Source organism: Hipposideros armiger, unplaced genomic scaffold, assembly GCF_001890085.2.
Source record: "Hipposideros armiger isolate ML-2016 unplaced genomic scaffold, ASM189008v1 scaffold_30, whole genome shotgun sequence".
NCBI classification, from domain to species: Eukaryota; Metazoa; Chordata; class Mammalia; order Chiroptera; family Hipposideridae; genus Hipposideros; species Hipposideros armiger.
Genome location: NW_017731380.1, coordinates 1,952,193 through 1,977,884, shown reverse-complemented (window position 1 = coordinate 1,977,884; position 25,692 = coordinate 1,952,193). Strand labels below are relative to the sequence as shown.

The following is a 25,692-nucleotide window of genomic DNA, read 5'->3' as shown; positions in this document are numbered from 1 at the left end:
ACTCAAAAACATTTAATTCGCCATAGATAAGAGGAGTCCATTTCCTGGACTAAGTGCCTCCCATAAAACACATGGGAGTGGGCAATAGTTCTCTCTCCCCCATGAATGCTGCACCAGCGCCTCCTACTGGGAAAACCAAATGAGGTCACTAAGGAAGCCCACGGTCATCAAGGCTCGGATAAGAAATCCTTACCGGCATGCTTGCTTGATGGAATATTTTTTAAATTCTGTCCTTGCTGGGCAGTGCCACAGTCAGAGGGTGGCAGGTAGGAAGGAAATAGAAGAGGGCACTGGCTCTTTAATTTTTAAGAATAGACCAAAGGTGCACTGTTAGTGAGGTGAAATGTGGTGAGCTGATGGATGATGTCTGTGGTTCCCCCTGTACACAGATTTAAATAACTAAAAAGAAGGGGGTAGAAAGCTTTTTCCAATTCTTTTGAAGAAAACGTATTTTGAGTGGATAGCAAATCTGAAATAATTTTCAACTCTCCTTCAAACCAATCTAATGAGCTCAAGAAAGAGGTCAGAAATGAAATAAAATTTTCACATACATTTAATCTACTTAAAAAAATTGACAGGAAAAATAAAATTTCAGATGTTTTTTATTCAAAGGTTCTCAAAAGAAATAAAACAGAAAAAGCTAACAATCTGATCAAATGTACAGTTCAAAAATGTCTTTTGGCGTTTAACAACAAGTCCTAGGAAAGAAAACTACAGAGTTATCTTGAACCGGACAAATAAGTTACCACTGGCAAGTTTGTGGCACTAGTAAAACAAAAATAAAAAATTAACTCTCTTGATCATATAGATATCTCTATGAAAATCTTTTTTTTTCAATCTGTACAAAAGGTCTTTCTTCATAAATTAATTTTTTTATAATTTAATGGCTGTCTACTATGTGATGTTTAACTGATTTTTTTTTTATTTTTTTTTTATGTACAGAGGTTATGTTTCTCAAATCTTACCCAGACGAGTATGGCACTTAGTTCAGACATTTCTAGCAGCAGATTTCCCCTCCCCTCTAACTGAGCTATCAAATTTCTGTCTTAACTAATGCAAAAATATCAAGTAGTGAGAGACCCAGGTTTATAAATGTACTAGGTACAAAGAGGGTGCTGCGTTCAGTCTGGACTTTCACAAAGCAGTAATATTCCAGGGAGCATAGAACCAATAATACCACAACTTTAACAAAGGAAACAAAAACAAAAACAAAGACACATTTCTCTTATGACTATGTAATTTTTCACTAGAATCTACACTTCTCAGAGCAGCAAGGACTTTTGAAACTATGAAATGTCACTGACATCTATAATCAAATACAAGCATAAAATTTAAGAACTAAAAAATACTCGAAAGAAACAACTGCTTAGCCCTAGCTCCTGAGCTAGGAGGATTTGGTCTGTGGAAACAGGGAGGGCCAGCAACCTGTCCCAGCACAAAAGAAAATAGACTCTGAGGTAGATAACTGATCACACACAGTTGACCAGACAAAGTACACAGTTTTGGAAGACAACTTAATTTACCATTGCTTTTCAAACGTATGCAATTGTCTTAATAAAAGAGCGTTAATAACAGTGAATCATCTTATATGTACTAAAGTAGAAATAACTGTGTATTTATGAATCAGGAATTTCATAGTTTCAAAATTGGTTTTTCTTTACACTTAACACTTGTAGTGATGATGTAAAGTGTGGCACTGCTTGGATCCAAATCTTCCTTCATGCTTTTTTGTTTGTTTGTGTGTGTCCATACATCAATTAAAATTATAAAACCTAAATGCAAAGGTACAAAAAAGGCACATTCTCCTAACCGCAAACTGGTCCGGCAAAAATAAAGAGCACAGAAGATGTGATGCTGAGACAAGTTGGAGCTACTGGTTACTGGCTCTTCGGTCTTTGGTGAAGTTACCTTTAAAAGTGCCAAGTAATTTTTATTTCTCAAATTTACGTAATAGAGAGCAAGAGAGAGAGCTAGTAGCCAATCGTTTTGCTTCTATTCATATCTCAGCTTGTTTGAAGATAAATCCTTACTTTTAGCTTTTGCCATTTCGTTGCAATAGCAACATTTTTCGGTTTGCCAGATCTCTCAGGCATACTTCTCATTCTAAAGCACTATCATTAGTATAAAGGAAGGACAAAACATTCGGGGACTCCCCTCCCCCGCCCCCCACCCCCAGTCCCAACGCTACCTACACTAAATCTAGAACATCAAGTTAGTTTTTTTTTTTCCTGAAAAAAGGCAAAAAAGACTTTACATTGCATCATACAGCAGATATCCTAAATCAGTCAAACTATCAGAGGAAACTGTTGGCATACAGCCTTACAAACAATTTACCCTATTAAAAGTTCCCCAGTCAGAAAATGTGTTTCACACAAAACATTTTTCCCTTCTTGCATTTCACTACCTTACACATTATGTGAAAAATCATTAAAAACACCTATTACATATTTAAAAAAGCCAAAATTTCAGCAACTTTTATTGACTACCTTTTAAAAGCCCTATGCTGCTGTTTTACAAGGCATAATAGACCAGCTCATTTGGTCAAAGCATTCTACATCATTAGTTTGAACTAACTTTTACTGAAACAGCTACAGCATCAAAAGAGTTAAGGCAAATTGGAATTCATAGAAAAGGATAAGACACTTCACACTACGTTGAAAGAAAAAACGGAAAGCGAGAAGAGAGACACTGACGGCAACACTGAATTACAGCAACACTCGCACTGCAAGCACAGAACACCATGGGTGAAGTCGGACTATTTAAACGTCAGAAAGCCCATTTCATACAGCTGGAAAAAAAAACACACAAATTAAACACAAAATGAACAAACCACAAAAATCCGGTCATGCACTTGGATAAGTCTTCATGGTCTTTGTGCATACCCAGAAAATTGAAGTTTTCTTTTTTTTTTCCTGTTTTCATTTCTTTTTTTTTCTTTTTTTTCCTTTTTTTTTTTTGCATTGTAACATTTGATAAAAATCTTTTGTTTTGTTTTTGTTGTTTTTTCTTTTTTTTTTCTTTTTTTTTTACTAAAATAAACCTGTTCAGGGGAACAGCTACTAGATGAATTTAAGGGTTTTATGCACCTTATAGAACTTATAGCAAAAATAGTTTTAGTTGATTTCATTATAAATAACGTTTTCAAGAACCTGTGCAAAACTGTCAATAATTTCCTAAAGCACAATTGATCAGAAAAATCCATGATTGTTCAGCCTTCACACCCTTCTTCATGTAAGAACACCCTTCTGTACATCTGGAAGAGAAAAATAAAGCACAAATGCTTTTGTATATTTGTATAATACACCACAAAGCTTTGTAATCTCTTTCTTATTTTAAAGATATGGGGTTTATAAAAGGCTGTGCTAATCACAAAAATTTTGAGATTTGTGGTCCAAGCTGGGAATGCAACCTCTCCATCTAAGGATACTGACATTAAATTCATAATCAAGATACTGCTAATCTTGTAATGCTAGATTATTCAAAGTCATGCTGTATTCCCTTCAGTTTGTTGGCATTAAAGCAACATACATAATTCAGGAAGCTTGTAATGCAGGACAAATTTGGTACCTGGTGTTCTCTAATATGTTACAGATTTTTGGTGGGGACGTAAGGAGACAGAGAGTAAATATACATTTGACTTCAATGTAAGGCACTGTCCTTTTTAGACACTTAATGAGCAAATCCACAAAAATCACTGTTTTCACATTTTGATAATATTGGATTCCTGGGCCATGATTAAAGCAGTGTGATTAAATTTTGAGTTATTCTAAGTGCCATTTTGATTAAAAAAACAAAAACAAACGTAAACTTTCCTTGACCTGAGCCCTACAGTTATGGAGGCCGTTCGTCCTACCTCACAGTTACTTATTGGGTTGAAAGGTATATGGAGAATGGTCATTAGACGTCTCTACAGCCACCTGCTGCTGGCCACTCGCCTCCTACAACAAAGCAGAAGAGATCAGACATGTGAGCAAGGAAATCCAAACTCTGCTGCCCAGGTCTGACTAAGCCCAACATCTTCAAAACAAGCACTCTTTAAAAGTGATTTTCTTAAGTTCATGTAGAGCTTTCAACGTCTGTTATTCCCTTAAAGAGTTAAAATATCTGACAGGCTCAAAGAACATCCCACTCCAACTTGTATGAGTTGTCTCTTCAAACCAAGCTATGATTTATCAAACAAATCTCTTATCCTTTGGGGCCAGATGTGACTTGGAATTCAGTCTTCAGATTTTAGGATCTAAAAATACGGTCTACATATGCTGGATCTCAAAGAATATACCCAGTGGGGTCTAGGGCTGTACCTCTTAACCAAACACATTAACAGGTCTACACGGAAAGATATGAATATGTGCACTAAGTGGGGTAACTGATGCAATAAGTTGCATCAGTTCAAGCTGGGTTTTGCCACAGATCAGGGTTTTTTTGCTGAAGTAGTTACAAAGAGAATTTTTATTTTATATATATGATATATGCCAGGAATGCCAAAAAAATGTATACAATTGGACACTTTGGTCAACGTTGCTCAAGCAGTAGTTCGCCGTAATCAGAAGTGTCTGGATGCTGATGGTAACCACTTTGAGCACCTCTTTTAATTGCAGAACTCAAACGTGACTAGTATTCATCTTCTGTTATCAGTATATATTATTACAATTTTAATACAGTTTTTCTTTTTTAAAGTGTGGGTACATTTTTTTGGCAGTGTGTGTGTGTGTGTGTGTGTGTGTGGTTTTCTAATTGCAAATAAGAGATAATGGGTTCTGATTAACTATGGCTGTCAATAACTGCACAAATTTAAATCAGTCAGAAGCAAACAAAACAAGACCACCCCCACACACACCGCCCACCCCCCCAAAATCTAGCACAGTCCTAGATCTGTTTCTGGAATTGGAACCTAAGGGATATGTCTAGTGGGTGGGATTGATTGGGTTGATGAATTTTCCTTGGAATTCTAAGGGTACTTTGCAAGAAAGAGCTATGCTTTCTGTCCAATCTTAATTCAATCATCAGACTTCCTCCATATCATTCTCATAGCGGCACCTTCCATAACAAGAACTAAAAGTTATTTAGCTATATTAATGGACTCTATAAAAACAGGTATGGTTTGTTCCTCATCCCTGTTAAAAGTTTTGAAACATCACTTTTTTCAAGTTCTTAATTATAACTGATTTCTTTTAGTTATTATTGTTTTTTTGTTTTTGTTTTTTTTGGGGGGGGATGGGAACAGCGCTGGGGAATTGGGGGAAGGGGAACAGACAAGTTGCTGTCTTTTTGTTCTTCAGTCTAGTTGTGGAGGACATTGCTTCACGGCCCAAGTTGGCACCATCATTGCCCTCTTCCTGGGTGAGGCAGATCAGTCACCGACTTCTGGACTCACGCTGGCTGCCGGCTACACACGGTAGCCCATGGCAACCCACTGTAGCAGAGGCTGCAGCCTATGCCGTCGCCAGCGACTCACGGCAACCCAGCTCCAGGTTGAGCTGTTGTTCAGCATCTTAGCTGTGGAGGGCAGTGTCACTGGCCCTCATATGTGGGATCCGAACCGGGGCCCTCTGGCGTCCCAAGCCAGTTCTTAACCAAAGCGCCACTTGGCCGGCTCTATTATTATTGTTGATATAATCTGCAAACTCCAGCGTTATCTTAATTTGCTTGTATCATTTTAGAGAGACAAGATAGAAACTTGACAAAGTAATGCAATGTGCTCCAAGCTTAGAAAATATTTCTGGGAATTGTGGGGCTGTGGCCTGGGTGTCACTACACTAATTTGTATGCCGAGAATTAGATTTCATAGATGAAAATTAACTCCAGGTATACACTCCTTCTAAATGAGCTTAGATTGATTTTGCTTTGAGTGCCATCTAAGTTACCCATTTCTGAAACACCTCATTGCCAGAATGGCCAATGGAGGGTCTGTACCAACCTCAACAGGAACTGCCGTTGTCTGCACGTGTGTATACTGTGGCAAATAGGCTCCTTGCATAGCTGATGTTGCAGGCATATACTGAAAAGAAGAATATGGTCAGGACGGGTCATGACGAGTCATGCAAAATTCTGAACACTTGGGCAATTTTGAGATGGGATGACAAGGATCTGGAAGTCTCAAAGAAAAAAAAATTTAAATGGGCTACCTCAAAGTTTATTAGTACACATAATATATCATATGGAAGGAGAAGTACATGTTTTCTACGTTTTGAATTTGCCAAAATACAATGCCCACCTTTCTTTGGCGTTCCTAGCGAAGACGCACCTGCGTGAAAATCATTACGGTTTCTCATACTCAATAATTCAACATCACTAATGTGTTATTTTAGAAGATCTGTCCTCAAAGGACCTCAGTATTTTCCAGCAGCCCCCTGAGCTAGTATCCAAAGTTATTTCCCTAAGTGGAGACCCACGGGGGAAATGACGTATTACATCTTTAACAGGTCACTGCAGAATAGAAAATGGACCCTTGCTCTCCCGATACTGTCACCCTTTTCTAAAGGCAGGACAGCTTTCTAGTCAGTCTCATTGGATGTGTGTGGTCCTGGTTTAGCCTTTGCGTGAAGCTGATGCTGGTTTTGAATGGGAACAGGAAAAACACACTACCCTTTGTTATTTTAAGCCACAATAGATATAGTCTGAACTGAAAGGCTTTGGCCATCTTACCATCTAAACACTACGAATATGAACCCTGGAAGTTAATCTGGCATCAGCTCAATGTCAATACTCAACTGAGTCCCCTGGACTCTGGGGAAATAATGCAGTACAAAGATTGCCATTCAGTGCCCCCAAATTCCATAAAAGAAATAAGTGAGGGGAAAAAAAAATCCCCTGCCTTTAACACTATGTATCACCTTCATCTTTTGATTCATGAGATCAGGTCTGCCAGTGTGAATGAATGACACTGGTTATTGGGGCCGGATGTAGTCATATACGGTGCTATATTCTCTCCCAAAGGCAGGAGAGCTTTCTAGTCTGGTGAAGACAAGATACCTAGAGGATCAACTTTCAGTTCGTTAATTAATCAAGAAATATCTGAGTATTACTATGAGGACAGCAACTTGGCGGGGGTGGAGGGGTGTTAGGGGGTCAGACATAATTGTTGACATCATAGAGCCTATGATTGATAGGGAAGACGCAGACTGCATTAATTTACCCTCCTCTGTTTGCCGAGACAGATGATATTAATTTGCCACCTACTGTTCCGGTGCTGCCTAGTGACAGATGACTCATCTGCTGGGCCAGAGGGTTGATCATAGATGCGGGCTGTAGTGACATGGTGTGTTCCATTGAGGGAGTTAACACGGCACCCTGGGAAGCCAGAGACAAGAGCAATGTTAAGACACACCAAGGGAGTGAGTTAGATTCTGTAATCACCTTTTGCAAATGAAATGCCTTAGTTTATTCAGGAACGAGAAGCAAAAATAACCTTCCCTCTGACTAACAAATGGTATAATAATTTCCTAAAAATATTCTAGAGTGCGCTACCTGCAACTTTTTAAAGAGTACTCACTTCACAGAATTCCCTGTATTAAACATCTCTCTCTTTTTACCTTCACTGAACTGTAAAGCAAGCAAGTCCAGCAGGAGGAGCTGTAACAGAAAATGCAACTCTTTTTGGCTGGCTAGGGTTATAAAAGGGCTTAATTATTTTTTAAAATAAATGATAATTGATGTTTCATGCAGTCACAAAATAATATACTATATTGGATATTATAAATACAGTGTTTTGTTCAAAAATGTTCTATGTAGACAGTCATTTGATTCAAGATCAAGCTGTTAGGATGAAGATCACATTTTTCATTCACTCTGTTTCCCAGCGCTTTGAACTGCAATTTGGTACCAGCGGAGGGGAGCAGATTCAGATATAATTAATAATCCGATTATGTGATTTCATTTGAAAAAAATTCTGGCCATTAAAACGAAATATAGTTTAATAAAAAAAAAGGGAGGAGAGGGGTGAAAAAAAAAATCACCCATCACCCAACCTCTCCCTAATATATCCCTGTTAGCACTGCTAACAGGATACTGCTGCCCAGGTTCTAGCCTTGAAATGTTTTTAGAGTTGCAACAAAGGTACACAAACAATTTCATATTCTGGATTTTGTTTTTGTTCTGTGTTTTTAAAGATTTTGTTGGAGAATTGGGGGAGGGAATAGCGTTAGGGAATTGGGGAAGGGGAACAGACAAGTTGCTGTCCTCTTGTTCCTCAGTCTAGTTGTGGAGGACATTGCTTCACTAGCCCATGTTGGTATTATCATTGCGCTCTTCCCGGGTGAGGCAGTCGCTCGCCGGCCATTGGACGGCCGCTCATGGCGACTCTTAGCAGCTCACGGGGGCTGCTGGTCACTCACAGTAGCTCACGGCAGCTCCACTGCAACCTACGCCATTGCTAGCAACTCACAGCAGCCCAGTTCCAGGTCGAGCTGTTGTTCACCATCTTAGCTGCAGAGGGCGCAGCATCACTGGCCCTAATGTGGGATCCGAACCGGGGCCCTGCTGCTCAGATCTGGCATCCTAAGCCAACTCTTAACCAACACGCCACTCGGCTGGCCCTGGATTATTGCTTTTAACTTAACATTCTATTATAAATAATTTACCTAACTCACTGCATAGCCATCAGCATCATCATTTTTAATGATTACATAATAGTACATTGATTGCATAAACCAAAATTTAATTAATTCTATGTCTGGATTTTTGCATTTTCTCTAATTTATCCTATATAACATTCTTATGGATTATACCATTCCTCCCACTTCTGCAATCACCCAAATACCTGAGAATACAATGATTCTAATATACCCTACAAATATTAATGTTATGCTTTTGATATCACTGTCCCCAACTTACCCCTTAAATACACTAGTATTTATCGATAATTAGATACACAACTGATGGCAGAGATTGATGTGCAGGCACTTTCATTTTGGCTGCGGCAATCTAAACCTGGGTGGGGGAAGGGAATGAATCCTCAGGCAGGCCCTACACACACTACTACTGTCTCCTCACGATGTAAACTGAGATGCTATGTGCAGCCTTTGTCTCTAAAACTTGCCACCCCAAAAAAACATACATGTGTGTCAGGAATAGTTTGTTAATACATTTCGCAAGGAAGTTTTTTCTTTGTAAATGTTTAACGTGCATCATCAAAAAGTATGTGGCAACACGGAAATGACTCAGAAGCCCAGAATATGCTGAAGGAATTTCCTGCTCCTTTCCTCCATTCATTGGTAGAAACTACCAAACCAGGGAGCCCCCCAAATGAAAAGTGATTTCATTTCCAGCATTTCAAAACAAGATCGCACAAAGGACCAGGGACATGAATTGCCATGAGCATTTGTGTATGTGTGGGTGTAAATATGCATACATGAGAAGGTATGTGTGAGTTTGCAGATGTATGTGTGCATATAGAAACATATGTATGTGTGTATGTTTATAATACAGACACACAACACATATACACACATCATCCAAGAGCTCTTCTCCTGTATTAACAACTAAGCATGTTTTATCTACTTCTTCAAAGTCATCTCAGCAACTTCCTGTTCAGAACTTGTCACCCAATTGAAGTTTCACACACGTGGTCTTACACTTATAGTGTCTTCTTTTGGAGGTTTGGAGGTTCACTTGAAAGAAATCCCTGTTTCATCTTAAGGCCAAGAATAGTGTGCTTTTCCTAAGCAAATGATCTGTTATTATCTTATAAGTATAGTAGTAATACCTTGGTTTGTGAGCATAATTCATTCTGGAAACAAACTATTCGTATTGTAAGACATTGCTCGTTTAACAAGTTAAAATGTATTAGAAATGTTTGCTTGTCTTGCGGAACGCTCGCAAACCAAGTCACTCACAATCCAAGGTTTTCCTGTACTGTGAACTCTAGCGCTCATCAGCATTCCCATTTTCCACTAGATACCAGAAAACATAGGGCCAAATGTGTAGCCTCCTCATGGCAAGCATGTAGGTCGCTGATTATGTTGGGCATTCTTAGCCTTTTTGTGATTTTGTTCTCCAGCTTTATTTTTTCACCATTTTAAACTCATGTTTTAATTCAACAAACTAGATTTTATTTATCTTTGAAAAACACATTAAACATTCTATCTAATAAGGTGAAGTGAAACTCGCTCAATTAAAAAAATGTAACATGCATAAGCACAACAAATGCTCATGTCACTAAAGAAATCACATTATTTATTAAAGAAGGTGTTACTACTTTTGTATTTATAGTTTCTATGGAGAGGCTAAGTAACACTGATAAAAATCTCTAGCTCAATTTTTAACACTTTATATTTGCAGTAAACAGAATATAAAAAGTGAAATGTTTCATCCCAAGTACTATTAAAAATTTAACAATTTAAAAACCTTACAATATAAAAAACTTAAAAAGTAAAAAAACTCAATTTAATGATCTCCTACAGGATAGGTATGAGGAAGAAAAGGGTGTCCTGGCTCCAATATGAGAAATTTTAAGTTCTCACAGATTGCAAATTTAACTTCATGTCAACTGCTGATTTATCTTAAGACAAAGGTGATTGGAAATTTTCTAATGAGCTTGTACATTCTCATATCCCATGCTTAAAATTCCCCAATCTTATACCATCTTTGGCAGATGGTTTTAACCCAGGTAATGGTGTTAACAGATGCATGGCTGACTTGCAAACCACAAAGCCATTAAGATGAAACACTTACGGGGTGCTGCAGAATATATGGTTGAGGCTGCATCCAAGAAGGACTTTGCACCTAGAAAAGGAAGGATTTTGAAAGAAACATTGGTTTCCATTGGAATACTACCTATTTCTCTAGAACTCTTAATCATGTTAAAATCTACAGAAGGAAAATAAGGAAACACTATTGATGATTAAAAAGATTAAGGCAGTGAGAGTTCTTGGCAAACTGGTCATTCTGAATAGGATGAAATGATTATTTAAAACCAAGTTCCATTTGCCCACTCAAGAAGTATTTACTGAGTATTAGGCACCGAAGAGAAAAAGGCGAATTAGACATGGGCCCCACCCTCAAGAAATGTATGGTCTAAGTAAGGGAGATAAGCAGACAAACAACTCCAATAAATAGTGAAAAGTGTTATCATCAAAGTATGAACTAGGTACTTTAGGAATACAGATGAATGAGAATTAATTCCAGCACATCTTTTTAGGAACTAACCCTTAAAGTATGTGCTTATTCAAAAAGAATACCCCAAGTTAATCCCTCTTTGATACCCCAGGGCATTAGGTCTCAGAAATCCTATCTGTTTCGAGTCAGTGTGGAAAATAAAAATCTGAAATTCAGATTTAGCAAATTAAGCTTCAGTAACTAGATCTTGACATGTACAGTCAATAGGGCATTCACACAGTAGACCCTCTGGATTGGGAAATAAGATGTGAGAGTCAGGTGGCAGGTGAGAAAGCAGGTGCCGTCTGCCACGCAAGAGCAAAACGTATCAGTCCATTTCGTGATGCCCCGAACTGTCCTGAGACTATGCAATTGTTAAAAATAAGTTTCAGTCTCTATTTCTTCACAACAAAACCCTCCTGTGTCTTATGCCCTACTGTTAAACTTCAGAGGTGCTATAGAGAGGGTATGGGGAAGAGTCATGGGGGAAGAACGTATTGTGATTTACCTTGATAGCAGAGCCCCGATACTTGTTTTCTCTGGTTTCCTTTGCCACCTAAGGCAGACCAAAGTTAAGTGCTTCTGCCTTGTTAACATTTCAGTTATCTGGACTGTAGCCTTTCCCCATCGGGGTACTGGTGGTGTCCTGCAGATGCCCATTTCTCAAATTCAATTGTATAAGCATATGGCGGTTTAGTGGAGAAAGGCCCACTCCAACACGAGTGCCAGGCCTTCGCTGAATAAATCATGGGGAGGCGAGCAAGCTCCCTAGAGACCCCAATTTAGGCCAGATGCTCCCACTTTTTTTTGTATGCTTCAGTGGTCTTAATAATCTAATATAGTTTTAAGAGGTCAGGGAGCCATAACATCTAACCCAATTTTCTTTCTTAAGCAGCAAATTGGCTGCTGTCAATTTCTATTCCTCATTTTTCCCTAACTATAAAATGGGAATAATAATCCACTTTCTATAAACTCTTTACCATTGGTTCTTTACCCTTGTCTGGGTCATGGAGCCCTTTGAAAACCTGACGGAAAAAACCAGACCTTTCCCCCTCAATTAATTAAACAGGCCAATTTTCCCCAAAATGTTCCCACAAGCAACATTTTAAGGAAATCACAGATCACATAAAGCTCATATGCTGACCCTACTGGGTCCCTGAAGTTATGGGGTTAAGAATCAGTCTTTGAGGTTACGACGTTGAGTATCAGGCAAATGAAATGAAGATCTACATGGATCTTAGGGAAATAAAGAAGAAATCAGGCCTTTGAAATGAAATGGTTTCTAGTTAGGTGTGGCAAATCTATTACCAACACTGGTCTCCTGATTTTTTTTTTATTGTATGGCCAAAAAGTTCATTGGTTTTATAGAAAAGAGGTGGTGGGGAGATGCATGCATAGCTGTAATATATCTCTAGCAGCATACATTCAAATCAATATGCATAATCTTTCATTTGCCTGAGAATAAAGCTTACTGTCCTGTTTTTAGTGATATACATCAATGGCAGAGGGTTCCAAGTCAGAGAGACAGGAAAGAAGACTACCTTTCAATATCAGATATAGGTTAATTAGGGGAAATGCACCAGAGCAGATCTCACTGAGTTTTATATAGGCAAGGAAAACACAGAAATCTTAAGTACAAAATAATTAAAGAGGCTTTAAATAGGTGAATACTATGCCCAGCAGACTGAAGCACCAGCGTAAGTAACATAACCACCCAGAGAGATAAAAGAAGACACAACTCAGGGAAAGGAGGAGAGAGCCTAGAAGCTGAGGGAGGCTGTGAATGCTACTTTAAAACTTCAGTTTCAGTGCATTTAATCACTTCTCTGTTATTAAAAGCTGCTTTTATATTTTTAGACAAAACCACCTTTATGATATTGCTTATGTTTATTAATTCATTATTTGCAAAAAGTATAATGAATATACTCTTACCAGCCAGCTAATCCTGCATATTAATAATAATGATAATCATCGCTAACATTTGTTGAGTGCTAATGATAGGCCAGGTACTGTGCCAAGGTCTTTACATAGTTTCATTTAGATCTTACAAGGAGCCTATGAGATAGAAACTATTATTATCCCCATTTTAAAGATGAGGAAACTGAGGCTTACAGAATTAAAATAACACAGTTAATAGATATTACAATCCCCTTACCCCCGAGACCAGGGCGACATCTAGTTCAATTGTTTTAAAAACAAGAATACACAAAAGTTTAGTTTAGTCACACAGTTCTCAACAGTCAACAAAAGAGAACTATCTTCCTGTCTGGAACTGAACTCGGTTACAACGTTCCTATCTGGGCCAAGGCAGTAACCCTGCTAGAGGCGCTCTGCTGAGGAGGAATGTTTCTACAACAATGGGTTCCTGAAGAACAGGCGCTAAACCCTGCAACGAAACCAAATCAGTATTATAACAAAGTGTTTAGTGAGATCTTGGTTCTAAGGAGGGAATTTAAGGGAAAACTTCCTCACCAAATAACCTCAACAGGGAGTCACATCCTTTTTTTATGGCCTCAAATCTCACTGCATTTCTCATTTAATGTTCCCTAAGAGAGACATATCTGTATTTATTCGCATGTTTACTTGCTCTTTTGTTAGTTCCTGCTGACGAATAAACAAAGGCAAGTGTGCACACCTATTCTGTATTTCACCCGCTGGCACTTCTCTTTAAGTTGCGATTTCTGCGGCACATCGTGTCCAACAGCAGGGCCCGTTGCAGAAGAAGTATTTGGGTTCACCTCAATTCTTAAGCACTATGATTTCAAGGATTGACAACTGACAACCATTTCCCCCTGTTTTATATTCTCCTACATAAAAAGTCAGTCAGTCTGTCAAATAAAAAGCAGCTTATTCTATGTTGGGTATCCAAGCTGCATAACATTTGACTTAAATTTCATTACAAATGTTCAAAATTATAAGACAGGAAAAAAAGGTAGCAATGATTCATGGTCAGCAAGTTGTCATATTCTTGATGAATCCTAGTGGTACAAACCTGGTAGGCAGATACAGGAGACGCAATATAGGGTGTAATAGAAGTTTGAGTGATCATTCGGTTTGTAGCAATACTGTATGGTGAAGGGTAAAATCTAGAACAAACACAAAAGCCTTTATTAAGTAATCCTTTAAATGGAATATTTCACGGAACAAACGTCTGACATTTTCCACCTTCATTTTCCCTTAAGCCATTATTGTATTTATCTTAATGACATACCCGTTCTGTATAGCAGCTGTGGTTGGGTCATAAGTAAGTGTCATTCCAGCCTACGGGAATGAAAAAGAAATAGAAACATTCATCTGCAAAGGCACAATTTAAAACTTCTATTTCTTAAGTCACGGCAACATGAAACAGTGATAGTAGCATTTGATAAAATTGGGAGTGTCTGTTAGACAAACATAGTTATAAACTTAATATGAGAATTAAGCTCTAGATCTGTACTGTCTCATACAGTCACCATTAGTTATGTGCAGCTATTTAAAATTAAATGAAACACTGAGTCTCTCCAGCATGCTAGCTGTGTTTCAAGTGTTCAAATAGCCACATGTGGCTAGTGGTTATCATTGGGCAGATTCTAGAACACTTCTACTGGATGGCACTCCCCTAGACATTCTTGAACCAGTATGCTACTTTTTGTAAAAAAAAAATAATAATAATTCACTGAAAATAAATATGGGGAAATGAAGGTCCAACATTTTTATTAAGAAATTGAATTAGGCAAAAAAACAAAAAAACCTTCAACAAATATACTATGCATTTAATGTTATTTAGGATGATTTCTGAATAATTATAAATGTAAACCTAAGAAACCATGACATTAAAAAGCTGTGCATTTCTTACAGCAATTTAAAATGCTCCTTTACTTTATGTGTAGTTAACTAGGAAACATAGCTGTTTCCATCATCTGTCTGTCCGTTTGGCGAACCATCATTCTCTTGGCACCATATCTGTTGGGAAGGGTTTTATTTGACATGATCTGGACTGTAAAGCTTTGATTCTGGTATCTATTCCAGAAGTGTGGCGGCCAGGTTAAGACGATGCTTGTAAAACTATTCCCATAGGCCTTCTTCATTATACACCCACACTAAAGATTCAAGAAAGAACTTACAAGTCTCACCTCTCCTTCTCTATGCCATGGTCTTCCATTAGGGATGTACTTGTTTGGGTTCTGTCTCTTCTTCTGTCCTCCATCCGCAAACTTACACAACAAAGGTTCTGTGGGAGCTGAAGGAACAGGGAGAAAGAATATGAAACCAAAGTTATGTGTGAATATGGACGACAAAATGGAAGTGAATCTCTTTAACAGGAGCAGTATGAGTGCCATAAGGGAGCTGATAGAACACTTTAAGGCAAAAGTTTACTCAGGCCCTTATAAGATTATCCACTGGTGAAAAATATACTCCAGAAAATGTATTAGTAATTCTTTTCAAACCAGAATGTAATGAAGACATTTAAAAAGCTATTTTTGAGGACGCATAGGAATCTTTTGAGGTCACTTCTGCCACTTCCTTAGGTGCAGATACACTTTCTTTTGTCCTGAGCCCTCTCCAATTCCACCTCTATAAATCTTCAAATGTAAACAGGATCGTGTCATCCTTCCCTCCCCCAACTTAAAAATGTTCCTGCAGCGTCCCATATAATTCCTCAGAGAGGCCGCCCTTCACTTCCCCTGGTAGAAAACAAGCCCCTCCTCCCTTGTTCCCCTCACACTGTATGTTTATTCATAGCATTTATAAACAATTTGTGAGCGCAGTTATTGGTTTGGTGTCTGTCTGTCCTCTAGAGTGTAAGCTCCACAGGGACAGTGACATCTGCTCTGCTCATCACTGCATTCCCAGTGCCTAAGTGTCTGGCATGCTGTGGGTGCTCATTACATCTTGGATGAATCAATGAATGAATTGTTTATTTTGGGGATACGGCACTGAAGAGAGCAGTTGTGAGAAAGCTGAAAACATCCTAAAGGTTTTGCTGCACCTTTCATCATCCCACTTGGTGTTGCTTTACTATATGTCCACATCATAAAATGAACCAAAGAACAACTCAAGGAACTAACAGAAAAGCACAAGATGCAGACTATCTCACAGGGATGCACACACGTTAGCTTTAAAAAAAAAAGAAAAGAAACAAACAAGCAAACAAAGGCGACGGACTAGGAGGCCACCCATGACTTTTCCTTTCCTTTGCTTCAATAGAACGGAAATCGCAGTGTGTTCCTGGAAGCTGTGCATGTTTCTATACGTTTCTAGTTAACATAGTAAAGGCAGTCGCACCTTCCTGTCTGGTTCTCACATTCCGTCCTTGTCTACTATGGAACTGTGATTACTACCTTCAAGTTCTGTTTCAAAGTTAAATAACCAGGGAAGAGAAAAATATTACTGGTGGAAAATTGACTCCTTTCTTCTTTGCCTCTTATTATCCTAATTCATCTCTTATTTTATATCACTATTACCCACCCACTAATGACAGGGTAGGAGCAACAGTGTCTCTCAGCACTTCTCTGCCAAGAAACAACACAGCACAACAAAAAAAATCCAACGGTAGTTCCTTCCCAGAGAGCCGGCTAGGCTGTTGCTGGCACTCTTTCCTCGTCTTCCTAGTGTGACCCACTCCGGAGGGACGGGCTGGAACGAGAGCTCGCTTCTGTACTGCAGGTAGTAGGAGGTGAGAGCAGAAGCGGGAGGTGTCTGGTGAGAACACAGCCTCGGCCCTGCCTTTCACAAACGGGCCCTTTGTTTTCCTACTGAAGCCATCCCCATCCCACCACCAGACTTACCGGAACAAGGAACTTCCATTTAAGGCAAACTGGGTGTGATGGAAGGTGGACTAGGGCCAAATCCTACACTGTAGATGAACTATGCTTTTTGTCTTCTCGAAAAAAATTTAAAAAAGGTATAGACTTTTGGAAATTTCCACCTTCGCTAACAATTCCAGAAGGTAAAGTAAATGAATGCAATGAGGCAAGAGAGCCTTCTAACCACCGATGAAGCATTTCAATTCTACCACTGGGGCATTTAGGGATAGATGGAAACTGGGCCTAAGAGAACACAGACCTCAGGCAGAAGGAAGGGATAAAGGGCAAACCCTTCTGAGCAAGGAGTGTCTTGTCTGTCTGCCGTGGCTGTGGATGTCTCACCTTGACTTCTAAGGACAAATTGAGAACTCAGACAAAGAGAAGCAAGACCTCACTCTCCACAGACCTAGCAAGGTCCCCTTACAGCATCAAATGTTTTCCTCGAATGACATCTGAGGTTTTAGAATTTTGCCTTCCCATAGCCTCGTAGGGCAAGGGAGAGAGAATTAACTCTGTGGTGCTGCCCTTTGTAGGACTTCACTTTGAGGAGGTGCTTTTTTCTTGAGGCATTATAAAGACTGGCTGTGAGACTGAAATTTACTTTTTTTTTTTTTTTAAGAGTTTACTTGGCATGGAGAGTAATGCAAATGGACCATTTTCTTCCTATAGCATCACTTCTTCCAGAGAGAGACGGTGACCCGGTTGGACTCCTGGAAATACACTCCAGTCTGCCTAAGCAGGCAGGTATGAATGAAAGCAGTTGTTAGCAATCCCTGGAGAGGGCTGAAGGGGCACATTTGTTGAGAGGCCAAGTGTCCTTGTCTGTGGTAAGGTATTTCCATTCATGTGGCCTACCCTCTTTCAAAGAAAAAGCAATCTCAGGCAAAAATAAAGCCTGTTAAAAACATATAATGGTGAGGTAAACATCAAGTGAGTGATGACATGTTTGCAAATGTATCACTTAAAATGAAACAAACGGAACGGGACGTAGTTGAATCTTTCAAAAATGAGTTATATTTACTACATGATTCCGTGCTGTCATTGAGATTTTTTTCTCCCTCTAAACCCAAAAAGGTAAGTAGTTATAAGTTTGTCTACCGACAGGTGTTCTATATCTTAAGAAAACAAATTTCTTATTTTAAAGTATTATGACTAGTAGAAATGATACTTTTTTTAGATAGTTGTTGGCTCCTTGTTTCAGGGAAACAGGAGAGCCCTCATATTCCATGAGAAGCAATATAAAATTCTAACAGCTTCCTTCTTCCCTCCATTAAAGTTCCCTTTGGTCTATTCAGCAGTTGTAATTTTTATTGAGTGTCTACTACGTACAAGGCATAGTGTTAAGAACTAGTGATACAGTGATGGATAAAAATACTCTTGCAGTCTAATGAGGGCGAGAGAGTGCTCACTCTTACAAAAAAACCCATTTAGCCATTTGTGGGACAGAGCGGTGTTTTTGGAGATGTTTGTTTCTAATAAAAATGCCACCCAGAAGTGAAACACCTCTGATACAGGAACAGCTGTATTTCTTTTTACAGATGCTGCTTCGTGTACTTGGATGACATTCTGAGAAACAGCTTAACCCTGTTAAGTTCTTCATGTCTCATTCATTACAAAGACGGTACCATGTGCTCCAGGAAAGCAAGTATGCAAAAATTTCTTTAAGACACTTATGCTACCATTAAGCTGAGCAAGGGTTAGATAATTTCAGTTAGATTTTTAAATAAAAAACAAACACACACATGCAGATCTGTGTCACGGCCCACTTAATTTTAAGTGTGCATGAGTTTGTTACAAAGCGAGAGCTCCTTATTTGACCTACCAGGAAATAAGTCTCTAGCGTGCATTTTGGAGTCTAATACACAGGTTCCAGCTATGCGATGTCAGCTTGTTCTAAGACCCGTTCTTCAGGTGGCCTCCCTGATGGTTTTTAGTTTTTTTTTTTAGAAGGGATATACTGAGGAGGACTGACATGCAGAAAATGAAAATGAAGTGCCACTGATACTAGTCATATGACTCATTACGTTAACTTTAAAATTAATGACATTAACTAAAGTTAATTACATTAAACATTAGTGTGAACAGCACCTCATAACTTCTATATGGTCACTTTTCTAGATTAGCAACTCTAGACCTCAGTGTGCACAAAACAATAATGGCAAAAAGTTCTGACAAATGATTTGTGATTTACAACATATTCCTGTATTAAAATGATATAAAAATTATATAGTTACCCATCATCAATTTATTTTTACCAAATATGCAGCGTATTCTAGCCTGAATTTTCCCATAATCACAGTCTTTTGGGTTTATAAAGGGTCTGCCTCGGATTTTATTCCCATCAACATTCTGTAAAACGTAAACTGCCCTCCATAGAAGCTTTTCCATCAGTTATGGAAAATCAGTCCACTCACTAACTGTTTTAGATAGCTTTCTTTCTGATAATATTGCCTACGTCCAAACTTACTCAACTAACAGCCAAGGAATTATCTGGGGCTCTTCCTTTAAAATTTTCAACTGAAGAATCCCCAAAATATTATTATTATTTTTTTGGTGAGATCTTTTAGGTCAGATTATACTCATTATTATCCCAGAAAGAAAAGTCATTTTCTTGTTCATCAGAACAATATAGGAGCAAGTACTTCCAAAAGCTTAACTACTGTAGTATAACCTTTGGCAGGCAACATCACAAATGCAAACGATTCTGATATTTTTTGGCACTTATTATTACCTAAGGTACTGCATTTCCTGGGTTCTCCAATGTGCCCTCAACAGGGATTTGCGAGAGAGACGATCTTTTACGAATGCCTGACTTTGTGGCACTAACCACATCACCCCTAAGGGACGATGAGCATCTGGGTGAGGTCCCTCATAACCACTGCGCCTCTCTCTCCAGTAGTGTCTTTATCTGTCTTCTGAAGCTCAGACGCTACAGTGATTTACGCTCAAATGTCTTCCCTTGATACCCACACTAAAAATCACTTCTAGAATGCCCACTCTGACTAAGCACTAGCTTATGACTTGACCTCCTGGAAGTTGTCCTCACGTATCTAACCAAGTGTCACAGAGAACTTGAGTTTTCTGTAGTTTGTAACAGAGTGGACTTTGACTCACTGTATGCTAACAGCTGGAGGTGAAATTGCTCCTTCCAAACTCCCATTTTTCTAGTTATGTAGTATTTTATCCCGATCAACATTCCATAAAAGGTAAACTTGCCCTCGATAGAAGCTTTTCCATCAGTTGTGGAAAACTAGCCCACTCAGCAGCTGTAATTACCTTTCTTTCTGATAATGTCGCCTACTTTCAAACTTCCTTAATTAACAACAAGCAAGGAACTATCTGGGGCTTTTTCAAACACGTCAATCTAAGGATCCAATAAAAAAGATCCATTTTTGTGTGTGGCACAATGTCCCTTCCTGTTGTAGCTCCCTCTTTGTTTCTAACTGACTCCTGCTGTCCCACTCAGCCACAACTCAGGGCTACAGCTTCTCAGATGCCTGTCCTCCTGCACCTGCTCCGGTAGGGCCCATCTCCCCTTTCCTGGTCCTTAGAAATTGTTTCCATCTCCTACTCAGCTTTACCATAACAGTAAAATACTGGTTACCAACGTTCAAGTCAGGTTCAATAAAAACCAAAAATGCAATCCTTTCCCATCGCTCCAACAGAAATATTTTAATATTCTATATTGACTACTTTTCTAAGTCTATATTTACTTTTTCATATTTGCAATGACATGTCCTTTTTTGTACCATTTACATTGTGAACCTTTCCCTTTCTTGTTATAGACTCATTTTAAAAAATGGTTACATAGTGTTTTATTTGAAAAGGGATCATATATAGTTTCTTTGTTATTATAACACTATACGAACATCTCTGTGGATATCTTATTTAACTCCCCAATCCTAGTGCCAACGGCTATATTGGTGGTCAGACTGCAGGGTGGCTAGAACACTGGCTCTAGATTAGTCTTCCTGGGTTTGACATTTGGCTTTGCTATTTACTAGCTAGCTAGTTATTCAATGTTTCTGATTTCATAATCTGTGAAATGGGGATAGTACTAGGACTTACTTCAAAGGAGTGTTATAATTAACATAGAAAGTACTTAGAACAGCTCAATGAATATTAGCTATTGTTATTACTACTATGACAACAGGGGGAGCTCAAAGTTTTGAATTACGGCTCCTCGTTGTGCCTTTAAATTATGGAGATAAATTCTCACGAGAGGGACTTGGGTTCAGGAGTTGTAAACATTTTTAGGGACTGGACTGTGTCCATGGGATTTGATTCTGTGGGATTTTACAAGCTGGCTAGGTTGCTGCTTTGACTTCACACAGAATGCAGGAACTTTCAAGCTGTAGTTACGGATGAAGTTACTGACAAATGCCTTTTAGGAAACTGTTTCATTGTAACTCCTACCTACAATCTTCCACCCAAGATCCTTATGCTTTAAGAAACAGTTACTCCATTATTTATGGTTCCTCCCTGGCAGAACCGGATAGTGAAAAGGGGCAGAACTGATCGGAACTGCCTGCTGTAGGCTGGGTGTGATAGATGGTGATAACAACTACCCGAAGGCAGCCCCAGCCCCAGACGTGCATGGCACTCAAAAGCTTTTTCAGCTGGAACACTGGCATCTTTCCAGCTGTGGTCTCTTGTCACTTTTTAAAAACTAGACTTTCCCTCCTTGGTGGAGAATGAGTTTGAGTTTGGGATCTGCATGGCGGCCGTCACCCCACAGGCCGCCCAGGCCTGTTCCAGCAGTGGCTTTCGTGGCAGTGACTGCTCATAGAGTACAGCTCTTAGAGACGAGGCCTCCACAATACACATCATTAGGCTCTGCTTTATTGTACATACTGGGTGAGGGAGGCATGAGCAGGTCACAATCCCAAAAGCACGATCACATTGTCCTTAAGGCACCAGGAGCATCACACACGTCTTCTAGTATTTCTTTTGTACTATAGCTGCCAAGAATTTCTGTTTTTACAGAATAACAATGCTTAAGACAAACATTCAGGGAACAAAATGGGCCATAAAAACCCTTGAAGGATGTCCAGCCTTTTTACTAGAGTCATAATTTTTCTTCTAAACATTACTTTTTCTGCCTCCTGGCATAGGACAACGCCCTAATAACATCACCTATATATACAGAATTATGAAATGTGGGCAAGGGCAGTTCTCAAGCCCTTCTGGGCACATACCCAATCTAGAAAGTCAGAGTAACACAGAAAGCAGATGTAAAACAAGCTGAGGTCTTTGGATGGAGTTGGCCAGCAGTCACATAAGCACTTCGTTGGAGCTTGTCCACGACACAGACCAAGCTTTGGGCAACGCGGCAGAACGATGCCAGCACAATACTGAGACTCTAACGGGCACTCACATATCCAGTGACTAGACACTTTTTTGTTCTTTTTTTAACTCTCTGCCCTTAGCACACAGGGACTGATTCAGACTCCATTAATGTCATGGTGAGGTCCAGAAAGGGAGATGGGTGACCACATTGCTTCCCAAAGCACTGAACACATGTGTGGCCCTTGGTCACACGTGCACATGTGTGTGTGCGTGCGTGTGTGTGTCTCCCACAGAGGCAAAACAACAGGCACAGCGCAAGCGGCTCTAGGAGAGTTCCAGCTAGCATGCCATGGGCATTACTCTTCTCAGAGCCTGTACTTTCTTCCAGGAAGGTGCTGGGAGAGAAATTTTCTGACAAATCCTTGAATCATGACCCTGAGGGACACTGTTTCTGCCTTGGGAATGTCTCCTAATTTGGACATCAGTTCTACGTAAAACTTCCCATCCCTGGTAGCTAACATTCACTATGTGGCAAACCACCGCCATACGAACTCTCCATAATGGAGTTTTATCAAGCAAATATTAAGTAGTTATTTTCAACCTCTACAGAATTTACCTAGATTGTCTCACAAAAAAGCTGTTGGTTCTTTTACCCCATATGGGGACCTTCTAAGCAAATCTGGCTTATTGCAAACCAGCTAGCACTCAAAACCCAGGGAAATCCAAAGGAAGGACAATGTGTCAACATTTTCAGGAAAATATGCGTGGGGAAGGACAGGAGGAAAGGCCTCATGAACAATTTTTTTTTTCAACACAAACAATACTGTACCTCTAAAGAAGAATGTACTGTGATAAAAGATAAAGCCTCTGTGAAGACATGGTAACATCAGACACACAAGCACAAGATTTTTGAAAAGCAGTTTCAGCAAACAGGTTGCCTTAAAAATTGTGATGTGGATTTTTACAGAGCTATAAACATGGACTACACTACGTACCATGCCCTAGGCCAGGGTGGGGTATGTCTGGCATGGGGGAACCCAACCACATCGCTCGGGTATGAGGAGTGTGTTGGCAGGAGGGTGGGTGGCATATGAGATGTGACAATACACGTGCATAGCGGACCTCCTTCTGCTTAGCCATCTAGAGGCTGTCTTAAAGAGTGTCACCATTAAGATGAGTTCACTGTTCAGTTTGTTAATTTTCATAAAGTGTCTCTTGGGGACTGTGTCTAACGTGGGTTTCTTTTTTGAACTTGCCTCCAGTGTCACAGGCAAATTGCCAGCCATGCAAGAATCTGAATACTCTGATACAAACCATCCTGGATAATTCTGCTTATGCTGGCTAAACAACTTGCATCGTTAAATAAACCATCCTCAGACTATATTTATAAAATGTTATGTCTGCCTAGCAATGAGCCAACATTATTTAAACATTACAGTGGAGGCTCATTCAATTTACCCTTGCCTGACAATATTTCTGTTTTCATCTGGTTCTACTGATAATAATCATATGCACTCCATGGAGAAAGCCATGTCATGGAGTAGCCACTCAGGTAATTTGAGAGAGAGAGTAGCATCTAATAGACTGATGGTCAAAGAAAATTCTCATATTATAAATACACAAAAGAGGGGAAAAATCCAGAAGTTGAAAACTGTTTCAAATTCTGTTGCTTGCAGGTTCTAAATCAACTGGGGACTTGTTTTGGGGAAAAGTTGAGTTCACTGGGACTGTGTGCTTCTAAGTTCCGCACTGCACATTTCAAAGCCCTGCCTAAAGGCAGTTCAACCTTGTTTACATGCAAAAAGGTATCCCACAAGGCCCTCAAAATCGCCATGATTATTGTGATGAGCTCCACGTGAAAAATGCTTTTGGAAACCACTAGATAACCTCTGCTATTACAGGGCGACACACAGGCTTTCTGTGCCTTGGAACGAATTAAAAATAAAAGAGCCCCTGCAGCCAAAGGACTTGCGGTCCAGTTGGGAACCAGGCTAATATACAGGAAAGATCATTAAACATTTAAAAATGGCATAAAATTAAGTTGCGATTCAGAACAAAGAAAAAGGCTCAACTTTACAGTTGCCCACCCCCCTAACAATGATGATCTCGACATAAAAGGAATTGTCTATTTCTTGTGCCCCTTTTGACATTTGGCACAAGCTGAAAGAAACTATTCTTTACTAGTTGCAAGGTACAGAGAATCCTACAATAATTTACACGTGGTTTGGAAATCAAGGTCTTTTGTTCCTTGAATGGGTGTGGCCAAGTCTTCAAACCCACTTCAAAAAAAAGTGAAATGACAAAATCCATGAAGTCCTTTGGAGAAAAAGGAAACTCTCCAACCTCCGTCCGGAAATACCCTGAGATCTACTTCATTTAGGGAACTGGTAGGTTCTTACCTCAGGCTGAAAAAACATTAAAACAAATGTGTGCTGGGATGTTTTTCCTTCTCGAACTTTCCTTGCTGCATGCAAGAATAAGCTGAGAAAGTTAAGTGGTCACAGATTGGTGGATGAGTAACCCTTCTAAAGGACTAACACTCTGGGACCCAGGCTATGCAAAGGATGACATAGGGAAGTGAGGAAAACACCAGGGGTCAGCTGTGTACAGGGGTTACCGTGGAAGGCCTCCCAGGCCAGACTTTACAGAAGGTTCCCATGTATGAAATTTCTCCCTGGGCCTTACTTGGATGCAGGATAAAAACATCCCTTTTTCTTTTCATTTCTTTTCTTTTCTTTCAACTCAAGGGTTGTTGATAAAAGAACAAAACTAACTTGAAAAACAAAAAGGAAGCTCTTTTGCAAGGTTGAGCTCCTTGGAACAGTGTATTTCCACGTCTGATATTTTATGCTCCAAACTTGTGCTGTCGGCATTTCGAGCTCACATACGGTCACGCAAACTGTGTGCTCTGAGGTTTTAGTCTTACAAGACAAATATAGTCTGTAGTAGCACATGACCTTACAAATAGATTTTCTTTGAAGTGAGACTCAACATTTACTATTGCTTAGTAGGGTTTAAGTTCTGTGCTGGGCATGAAAACAGAAAGATGAGAAAATAGTTTTTGTCTCAGAAGAGTTTCCAGTTTAATGCACTAATACATGTAAACATGTTACATGCTGTGACACAGGAGTGTCTCAGGGTGCTATGCAAACAGAGGGTAACCCAACTGCATCAGAAGCACAGGCAAGCTTGGAACAGTCTGGCAGGTTGAGGAGAAGACAGGTTAAAGAGGACCAAAGAGACTGGAAACCATGTCAGAGAAATGAAGCAGCAAGGTGTGTTTGACATGCCATTTGTAGTTCAGTTTTGGAAGAGAATAAACAGTAAGGGAACACAGGGAGACAAGACTGAAGAATGAGGCAATGTCATTCTAGGAAATCTTGGATCTTTCTTCAAGAGGTGTGTGTGTGTGGGTGTAGGGGGGTTTTAGCAGTCAAGTAACACGCAGGCCTATAACTGTATAACTGATCTAAGTCTCTAGGAAATCTTGGATCTTTCTTCAAGAGGTAGGGGTGTGTGTGTG

General features: G+C 39.5%; 1 protein-coding gene across 7 annotated transcripts in view; it reads right to left on the bottom strand.

The window, feature by feature from the left end:
• Window positions 1–584: 584 nt before the first annotated feature.
• The window catches only part of RBMS1 (RNA binding motif single stranded interacting protein 1), a 220,165-nt gene continuing 195,057 nt past the window's right edge, over window positions 585–25,692 (bottom strand). For 4 of the 7 annotated variants that reach the window (XM_019636861.1, XM_019636854.1, XM_019636855.1 and 1 more), the window contains exons 7-15: window positions 15,198–15,313; window positions 14,306–14,355; window positions 14,087–14,180; window positions 11,603–11,650; window positions 10,672–10,722; window positions 7,180–7,290; window positions 5,918–5,998; window positions 3,854–3,938; window positions 2,992–3,253 (exon numbers count right to left, since the gene is read on the bottom strand). In XM_019636861.1, the coding sequence (XP_019492406.1) occupies window positions 3,861–3,938; window positions 5,918–5,998; window positions 7,180–7,290; window positions 10,672–10,722; window positions 11,603–11,650; window positions 14,087–14,180; window positions 14,306–14,355; window positions 15,198–15,313 (629 nt within the window). In that variant the 3' untranslated portion in view covers window positions 2,992–3,253; window positions 3,854–3,860. Of the gene's footprint in view, window positions 3,254–3,853; window positions 3,939–5,917; window positions 5,999–7,179; window positions 7,291–10,671; window positions 10,723–11,602; window positions 11,651–14,086; window positions 14,181–14,305; window positions 14,356–15,197; window positions 15,314–25,692 lie in introns of all 7 variants that reach the window. The other 3 variants (XM_019636856.1, XM_019636860.1, XM_019636859.1) reach the window with 3 other exon arrangements.